General features: G+C 55.2%; 2 protein-coding genes across 2 annotated transcripts; one reads left to right on the plus strand and one right to left on the minus strand.

Moving 5' to 3' along the window:
• Window positions 1-1,741: 1,741 nt before the first annotated feature.
• BBA_02772 (small secreted protein) lies at window positions 1,742-2,229 on the plus strand (the record flags this gene model as incomplete). The annotated part of the gene is made up of 3 exons (XM_008597869.1): window positions 1,742-1,917; window positions 1,981-2,098; window positions 2,185-2,229. 3 exons carry the CDS (start codon window positions 1,742-1,744, stop codon window positions 2,227-2,229), a joined length of 339 nt encoding a protein of 112 aa, XP_008596091.1.
• Window positions 2,230-2,630: 401 nt separating this feature from the next.
• On the minus strand, window positions 2,631-9,179 carry BBA_02773 (glutamate synthase; the record flags this gene model as incomplete). The annotated part of the gene is made up of 4 exons (XM_008597870.1): window positions 2,631-5,416; window positions 5,481-8,834; window positions 8,905-8,945; window positions 9,001-9,179. 4 exons carry the CDS (start codon window positions 9,177-9,179, stop codon window positions 2,631-2,633), a joined length of 6,360 nt encoding a protein of 2,119 aa, XP_008596092.1.
• Between the last annotated feature and the right edge of the window lie 573 nt (window positions 9,180-9,752).

Here is a 9,752-nt window from a genome sequence, read left to right on the forward strand (position 1 = left end):
ATCAAGTGTGCATCTAATTATAACTATAATCTTTATGCTACCTCTCGATAGACAAGGAGGTCTTTTATAATCTTCGTGCAACGTGCACGCCCCGATGTCATATGTGCCGCTCATGCGCACTCTGTTTACGGCAGGGCATTATCCGACGTCAGCCTCAGGATGTCTACTTCTATAATGGCATTGCATTCTACCAGTAATTTCGAGGCATCGTATTGGGCAGCGCCGAGAGGAACGCCATCGCCGATACTATTGGTGGCCAAAGTGCTGTTATCCTGCGTAACCACGGCCTGCTGACTGCTGGCGCCTCCATCGGGGCCGATGTCTTTTAATTTTTTCGCGCTTAAAAGCCTCTGTCACTCTTATTAGCTTATTGCCATGGCCGCTTGTGCTCACCCGGGTATTACGCTTGAAGAAGTCAGCCACGCCGAAGCCCAGGAGACCTGTGAGACGCTCAGCCAACACGCCTCTAGCTAATTCTCTGCCAAGCCAATGTTTAACCTGATCGCCGACAATACCAAGGAGGATTACCCGCAATAGGAAGGAATTATGAGTCGCCATTATTTGAAGCGACTACGGATGCCACCCGTCGGTATAGACTGCAATCAGGTACGCATTGAAATCACCATGCTTGGGCTCTCATAATGTCCTCAGCTGGTCCCCAAGTTCTGCCCACCTTTCAAACAATCAGCTTGACCCGACCAAAATACGTGGCTGAGAACAAGACTTGAAATGCGGGTAGATTGCGGCTGACGATGGCCTCTCCACGTTGTCCCAAAATTCTCCCCAACAGATGGGCCTCGCTCACCGCTGCGGAAGTAAACCCAAAATGGTATCCGTAAAGCCGGTCATACGGTGGGCTAACACAGTCATTTGCTCGCATGTTTCAGACCCTGCATGCTGTATTTTCTTACTTCAGGAACCTGCTTACAGGATGTTACCATACTTCTATGCACACTTTGTTCTTTTGTGCAGCATCAAAGGCATAAAGCTTGCTCCGTCAAAATTTTGACCAAGGTTTACTGTAACGACCCGTGGCTCGGGCGCCAGCTTATCGTCTGCCGCTACCAGATGGGTGGCGCTTACAAGTATTATTAGAAGAGTTGGGTCCAAAGCGTCGGGCCAGCGCAGAGGTCAGCCATAGCATGGCCATTGGTTCTGGCTGTGTCTACCCAACTATGCTCATGAAGGATTTCGCCAATTAGTGCCTTCATTGTGGGAGCGTATCTACAGCATTGACGTATAATGTCCGGTTACCCTGGCATTAACCAACGAGTGAGTTGCAAACTCAGACTATTGACAAGACTAGTGACTCGCCGCCCGCTGCAGCCCTGCACCCAGCTGGAAGCCTCGTGTAAAAGCCTTGCTAATTCCCTAACCTTGCTTTGGAGGCGCCGCCTCTGAAAGCCTTGCCCGTTCTAGACTTGACAACTCAATACAAGCAAGCGCCACATGTCGGCAGACAAAGCGCACAAGGCTTGAAGCTGAGTACAACACAGAATAGAATCGCGAGATTGGCAAACTTGAGTATTGCGCATATGCGCCGTTATTGGTCCCAACAGCGCATCTGAAGCACATATGGCTAGCGTTGTGTTAATAGTAGTCATAGCGAATTCGTGTAAGTGATGCGCAACAGCCTTCTGCTTCTACATATATAATTGAGCTTTCTTTGCCTAAATTACCAAGTAGTTCAAAACTGAAAAAACTGCTCTTCTTAAAAACGCATATTCTACTTCTATTCATCATGAACCGTCTTGTCATCGTCGCTCTGGCCCTGTTGCCTTGCGCTCTCGCCACTGAGTGTAATGCCGACAACTGCGCCAGAGCAGTCACTGGCACCCGGCGCGGTGATGACTTTGTCTCTTCCGCTCAAGGCGATTGCAGTCGCTTTATGCAAAAGACTGTTACCGCACCGGCTATGTAAGCACAACTTGACTGACACATTGACGCGTATCTTGCTTGCCTAACACTCTGTTATACCAGGACCATTACCTCTACTGTTGCCCCTCCGTGGTACGCTTCTGCCTGCTCGGGCACTGTCCGTTATGCTAGCGCCTGCTCGTGCTGGGGCATTCCTGGCGACGCAGTCACGATTACACCTGTAAGGGCCCTCCCTTCCTTCTTCTGAATCCAATACTCTACTCGCCTTTGGACATGGTTGGAGTGTGTACTGACATGTTTGCATAGACCACAACCGTCACAACCACTCTTAATGCGGCTCCCACTCTGTAAATACGGACGCCTTGAAGCATTCACAAGTTACAGCTAGTGGAAAATATACCGCCTCGGTACTCGATACGCAAATATAGAACAATGTCATGTCAATACTCAGCTCCTTGGAAACCGCAAATACTACAGGCCATACAATATAACCCTTGCAATAAGCATATCCTCACACAAGAACTGTTAGAGCAACCATGGTAGTAGAAAGAAATTCATACCCAAATGCAAGATCAGAGTCAAAGTAAAGAAATTTGCCATGTAAAACTTGAACGGGTATCAAATAAGCTAGAACTAGCCTCTTCTTTTCCACGTGTAAAACGTCCTTCGCCTGATTTTTTCTGCTTTTTTTTTCTCTCGCCTTTTCAACCTTTTTTTTTTTTTTCTTCTTCCTGAACAACTTTTTCATACCTCTACGCAGCTACCTTGGTCGTCGCAACACGGCCCAGAATCTCAGTCGCCTTTCGCTTGACCAGGCCACCCGTCACAGGTAGGTTGGTGTTTTGCTCCAGGAACAAGTCAACCTCGCGGGCAGCCATGCGGCCCTCGTTGATACCCCACACAATCAGCGACTGTCCGCGACGCGCATCGCCCGCCGCAAACACACCATCCAGATTGGTGCAATACTTTCCAGGTGGCGTCTTCACATTCTTGCGCGCGTCCTTCTCAACCTCTTCACCCAAGACACGGGCTTCGGGCCCCAGGAAGCCCATGGCGAGCAGCACCAGGTCCGCCGGGAAGAACTGCTGGGAGCCGTCCATCTTCTTCATGTCCCAGCCGCCGCTCGGGTTCTTGGTCCACTCGACACGGATGGTGTTGATGCCCTTGACCTTGCCGCTGCCATCGCCTTCAAACTCCTCCGACATGATGCAGTACTCGCGCGGGTCCTTGCCCGTGTGCTGACGCACCTCGGTGTGGCCGTAGTCGACGCGGTAGATGCGCGGCCACTGCGGCCAGGGGTTATCACGGGCGCGCTCGTCGGGCGGCTGCGGCAGCAGCTCAAAGTTGGTCACCGACTTGGCGCCGTGGCGGACCGACGTGCCGATGCAGTCGTTGCCCGTGTCGCCTCCGCCAATAACGACGACGTGCTTGTCTTTGGCCGTGATGTATGAGTTGTCCGCCAGCTCCGAATCCAGCAGCGACTTGGTGTTTTTGTGCAGAAACTCCATGGCAAAGTGGATGCCCTCGAGCTCGCGGCCTTTGATGGGCAAGTCACGCGCGACAGTGGCACCTGTAGCGATAACGACGGCGTCATTATCGGCACGTAGGTTCTCCAGGCTGGGGTGACCGTCTTCACCCACGGCGACACCAGTCTTGAAAATAACACCCTCGTCCGCCATGAAGTCGGTGCGGCGCTTGACGATGCGCTTGTCGAGCTTCATGTTGGGAATGCCGTACATGAGGAGACCACCGAGGCGATCGGCACGCTCGTAAACGGTAACGAGATGGCCCGCGCGGTTGAGCTGATCGGCGGCCGCAAGGCCGGCAGGGCCGGAGCCAATAATGGCTACCTTCTTGCCGGTGCGCACCTCGGGGATGCGGGGCACCATCCAACCCATTTCGAAACCACGATCAATGATGGCACACTCGATGGACTTGATGCCAACGGGGTCCTCGTTGATGCCGAGAACGCAGGCACCTTCGCAGGGAGCTGGGCAGACGCGGCCGGTGAACTCGGGGAAGTTGTTGGTCATCAACAGACGGTTGAGGGCATCCTTCCACTGGTTCTGGAAAACGAGCTCGTTCCACTTGGGGATAATGTTGGAAATGGGACAGCCCGTCTCCGACTGGCAAAACGGAACACCACAGTCCATGCAGCGCGCAGATTGGTACTTGAGCTCATCCTCGTTGAGTCGCGAGCTGAGTTCCGCCCAGTCCTTGGTGCGCGCAGATGCCGCACGGTACTTTTCGGAGCGGCGGGAGTACTTCATGAAGCCACGGGTCTTGTCCAGCACCAGAGCTCGCTTCTTCTCAACGGCATTGTCGCCAATTGCCTCCTCGAGATCCTGCAGCTTGGCTGCCTTTTCACCCTCCTTCTTAGGGTGCGAGGGAACACCGGCGACGGCAGGCAGGTTATACTCGGCACGTTTAGCTTCCTTGGCCTTGGCCGCCTCTTCCTCCAGGACGCGCTTATAGTCAACGGGAAGAACCTTGATGAAGCGGGGCAGAGCGCGGTTAAAGTCTACAAGGATGCGGGCGGCGAGCTCCGAGCCAGTGTAGTGATGGTGGTCCTCGATAAGACCGCGGACGTAGGCGATTTCAGCAGGGTCCTCGAGAGGGCCGGCTTCAACCATTTCGGTATTGAGCTTGCCCATAAAGTCACGGTTGACATCAAGGATGTAAGCAATACCACCAGACATGCCGGCAGCAAAGTTGCGGCCAGTGCTACCGAGAATGAGCACACGGCCACCAGTCATGTACTCACAGCCATGGTCACCGGTACCTTCGACGACAGCGGTGGCGCCGGAATTACGGACAGCGAAACGCTCGGCGGCAACACCACGGAAGAAGCAGGTACCAGTGGTAGCACCATACAAGCAGACGTTGCCAATGAGAATGTTCTCTTCCGCCTTGAACTGGGCAGAGCGGGGTGGGTAGATGATGAGACGGCCACCGGATAGACCCTTGCCGACGTAGTCGTTGGCATCGCCTTCCAGCTCCAGCGTGACACCGGGCGCAAGGAAAGCACCAAAGGACTGACCAGCGGAGCCCTTGATGTTGACGTGAACAGTGTCCATGGGTAGACCAGACTCGCCGTAGCGCTTGGAGATTTGGTAGGACAATGAAGTACCCATGGCACGATCCGTGTTGACGATATCACACTCGATGCGCGAGGGCAGGCCCTTATCCAGGGTGAGCTCGGCCTCGGAGATGAGCTTGTTATCCAGACGGACGTAGAGCTTATGGTCCTGCTTGCGGACGTTGAAAGTAGCCACACCAGGACGCAGCTTGTGAGCGGGCGTCAGCAGCAGGGACAGGTCAATGTTGGCAGTCTTTTTGGTGCGCAAATCGTCGCGCATCTTGAGCACTTCAACATGGCCAACCATCTCGTTGATGGTTCGGAAGCCAAGCTGAGCCATGATGGCACGGAGCTCATTCGCCAAGTAGTAAAAGAAGTTGATGACATGTTCCGGTGTGCCCTGGAACTTGGCGCGGAGCTCCGGGTCTTGGGTAGCGATGCCGACAGGGCACGTATTCACTACAGTACAAGTTAGCAAAAAAGTCGTTTACGAAGCCGTCAAGAGATGGGATATCAGACATACAGTGGCATTTTCTCATCATGATGCATCCCATAGCAATAAGAGGCGCTGTGGCGAAGCCCCATTCCTCGGCTCCCAGCAGACAGGCAATGGCAATATCGCGGCCGGTGCGGAGCTGACCGTCCGTCTGCACCACAACACGACCACGGAGATCGTTGAGAACAAGCGTCTGGTGAGTCTCGGCGAGACCCAGTTCCCATGGAAGACCGGCATATTTGATTCCAGTCCAGCGCGAGGCACCAGTACCGCCGTCGTGACCAGAGATGAGAATGTGGTCGGCCTTGGCCTTGGCGACACCAGAGGCAACAATACCGACTCCAACTTCCGACACGAGCTTTACGGAAACTCGTGAGCGTGGGCTCGAGCACTTTAAATCGTAAATGAGCTGCTTCAGATCCTCAATCGAGTAAATGTCATGGTGCGGCGGCGGAGAAATGAGTCCCACGCCGGGAGTAGAGTGCCGGGTCCGGGCAATCGACTTGGACACCTTGTGGCCGGGAAGCTCACCGCCCTCGCCAGGTTTGGCACCCTGCGCCATCTTGATCTGCAGTTCGTCAGAATCGGCCAGGTACGCAGAGGTAACACCGAAACGGCCGGAAGCCACCTGCTTAATGGCGGAGCGCATCGTGTCGCCGTTGGGCATGCGCTCGGAGCGCTCCGGGTCCTCTCCACCTTCGCCCGTGTTGGACTTGCCGCCGAGGCGGTTCATGGCCACGGCGAGGGTCGAGTGCGACTCCATGGAAATAGACCCGTACGACATGGCGCCGGTGCAGAAGCGACGCACAATGTCCGTCCAAGGCTCGACCTGGTCAATGGGCACCGGGGTGCGGTCCTCAAACTTGAAATCCAGCAGACCGCGGAGGGTGCAGTTCTTGATTTGCTCGTACTCGGAGCGCGAGTAGGCCTCGTAGGACTTGTCGTTCTTGGTGCGCACGGCATCCTGGATGTTGGCAATAGACGTCGGATCGTTGACGTGCGCCTCGCCGCCGTCGCGCCAGTGGTACTCGCCCGACTCGGGCAGCGCCTTGATGTCGACTGTGTAGCGCGAGGGGAAGCCGCGCTCGTGGAAGCGAAACGCATCCTCGGCAAGGAGATCAAAAGTGAGGCCCTGGATGCGGGACGCGGTGCCGCGGAAGCAGCGCTCGACAATGGTCTCGTCGAGACCAAGCGCCTCGAAAATCTGAGCGCCCTTGTAGGAAGCAAGGGTCGAGATGCCCATTTTGCTCATGACCTTGAGGATACCGCCGTCGCAGGAGTGCTTGTAGTTGTGAATCAGAGTGTCGTCAGACAGCTTCTTCTTGATGAGTTTCTCGCGGTTGAGCTTGAGAATGCACTCCATGGCCAGGTAAGGGTTGATGGCATCAGCACCATAGCCAAGCAGGACGCACATGTGGTGCACCTCGCGAGCTTCAGCAGTCTCTACAATGAGGGCGACCATAGACCGCCACTTGTTACTCACAAGGTGGTGGTGAAGCATGCCGGATGCGAGAAGCGCTGAGACGGGAACGCGGTCCTTGGAGGTGTTGCGGTCAGAGAGTATAATGATGCGATCATGCGCCTCAATAGCAGCCGTCGCCTCATTGCAAATCTCATCGAGGTGCTTGATGTAGCCCTCAACACCCTCAGACTTGGGGAAAGTCAGGTCAATGGTGCGCACCGTCCACTCGGGGCGAATGGTGGACAGCTTATTGAGCGCGTTGAACTCGGGAATGGACAGAATGGGGCTGGGCAACAAGAGACGGCCGCACTGCGAGGCGTCCATCTCGAGCAGGTTGCCCTGCGGACCGACGTAGCACTCGAGCGACATGACAATGGATTCTCGAATGGGGTCGATGGGCGGGTTAGTGACCTGCGCAAAGAGCTGGCGAAAATAGTCGTAGAGCAGACGGGGCGACTGCGTGAGGCACGCCAGCGGTGCATCGTTGCCCATGGAGCCCAGCGCTTCCTTTTCGTCGGCCGCCATGGGAGCGAGCAGCAAAGAGACCTGCTCGTGGGTGTAGCCAAAGGAGAGTAGCATGGGGTCCTCTTGGAGCAGCGTCTCGTTGGGCTTGGCCGCGAGGTCCATCTTGGGCTCCAGTTCCTCGAGCACCTTGGGCATAGTCACGAGTTCACGATCAATCCAGGAGCGAAAGTCTTGGCGGCTGGCGACGGCCTCTTTCAGCTCCTTGTCGTCAATGATGCGGCCCGCCTGGGTGTCGACGAGAAGCATGCGTCCGGGCTGCAAGCGGCCTTTTTGGATGACACTCTCGGGCTCAACGGGAATGGTGCCGACCTCGGACGCGCAAATGATGCGGTCGTCGTCCATGACGTAGAAGCGGCACGGCCGCAGACCGTTGCGGTCAAGGTTGGCGCCGCAGTAGCGGCCGTCGGCAAAGGTAAAGAGCGCGGGACCGTCCCAGGGCTCCATTTGGCAGGCTGCCCATTCGTAGAAAGCAGCTTTCTTGGGATCCATGTGCTCGTTGCCCTGCCAGGCCTCGGGGACCATGAGCATGACGGCCTCGGGCAAAGACAGGACGCCGTTGATGGTCAACAGCTCCAGCACATTATCAAAAGCGGCCGAGTCGGAGCCGCCGTCCTCGACAACAGGGTACAGCTCCTCAAGCTCTTCCTTGAAGATGTCGGACTGCATGACACCCTCGCGGGCACGCATCCAGTTCTTGTTGCCGCGCAGAGTGTTGATCTCGCCATTGTGGGCGGCCCAGCGCAGCGGCTGGGCACGGTCCCAGGACGGAAAAGTATTGGTAGAGAAACGCGAGTGGACAAGGGCAAAGTGCGCCTCGTAGTCGGCATTGACAAGATCATGGTAGTAGGAGTAGACCTGGACGGGGGCTAGCTGACCCTTGTACACAATGTTCTTGTTGGAGAGGGAGGAGATGTAGAACCAGTTATGCAGGCCAATGGTGTGGGTGGCACGCTTGCGGAGGATGAAGAGCTGGCGCTCGAAACGGCGCTCGTCAAAGGTCGCCGGGTCCGTATTCTCGGGCTCGACTCCAGTGCCATAGGCCGAGGCGAGAACGACAAAGGGCTGGGCAATAATGGGCTCGCGCGACTTGGCCGCGGGACCGAGGAGAGTCGAGTCGACAGGCGGACGACGCCAGCCGAGGACGCGCAGGCCCAAGGACTCGGCAACGTCTTCCAGCTGCCTCTTGGACTCTTCAAACGTCTCCTCGTCGGGCTTGAAGAAGAGGTTGCCGACGGCATACTGGCCCAGCTGGGGTAGCTTGATATTTTCCTCTTTTTCAAAGTTTTTGATGAAGAAGCGGTGGGGGATCGACGTCATGACACCGGCGCCGTCGCCGTCTCTGGCGTCGGAGCCAACGGCTCCTCGGTGAGTCATGTTGCAAAGCAGATTGCGTGCTGATGCCTTGTGTTAGTTGTGATACAATGAAGGGGGGGGTTGAACGAGTTATGGTGAGAGTTGACTTACCATCACTGACAATTTTGTGGCTAGCTTTGCCCTTGATGTGGCTACTCAGAGTTAGCATGTAAAAATATGAGTACGAATGCTTGATTAAAAGCTCACCAAGCAAAACCGACACCGCATGCATCCTTTTCCAAGGAGGGGTCGTAGAGACCCTGCTTCACCGGCAAAGCACCAGCCCACGAGCCATTGTTCTCGGTCTGGTACTCAAAAGGGTGGTATTGTTCCTGCTCGGCTTCAATATGGGTTTTTCTGTCGTCAAAATCGTCGAGCAGACCCATGCTAGGCGAATATTTCGCGCGAAATTGACTGTTGTTTTTAAGTCTGGGGTGTTGGTAGAAGCGCTCCTATCGCTGGGAGCGTATAAGAGTTGTTTCGGCCGTTGTGAAATGAGTTGGCAGCTGAGAAGGCTGTTTTGGTATCTGGTCGAGCTTTGTCAGTATTGATGACGAGACATTGAGTTGAGAGTAAGAAATCAATAAGAAAAAATGAGAGAAAATGAGAGGCAGGATGAAATGACAAGAGGTTCCAGAGTGGTAGCTACCCCAGCTATATGAGACAAGGTTCGTGCCAAAGCCGACGGGCAACTGGTGCTTGAAGCCGGTGAAGCCGCCTAGGGCGTGTACAAGAGCCTCCGCAGCGCTGTAGCTTGTGAGAATATAGCGCCCAGTGCGGTAAATGCAGACCATAGGTAGGTAGAGAGTGGCGCCGCCAGTTTAGTCTTTTGCGGAGAGGCACAGGCAGCTTTCGCCCGTGGCGGTTCAAGGCCGAGGATAGAGTGGGGGAGAAGCCAACTTTTGCCTAAGTAGCAACCACTGGTTTTTTTTTTTTTTTTTTTTCGTTCTTTTCTTCGT

The sequence above is a fragment of the Beauveria bassiana genome, assembly GCF_000280675.1.
Source record: "Beauveria bassiana ARSEF 2860 unplaced genomic scaffold BBA_S00006, whole genome shotgun sequence".
Lineage (NCBI taxonomy): Eukaryota > Fungi > Ascomycota > Sordariomycetes > Hypocreales > Cordycipitaceae > Beauveria > Beauveria bassiana.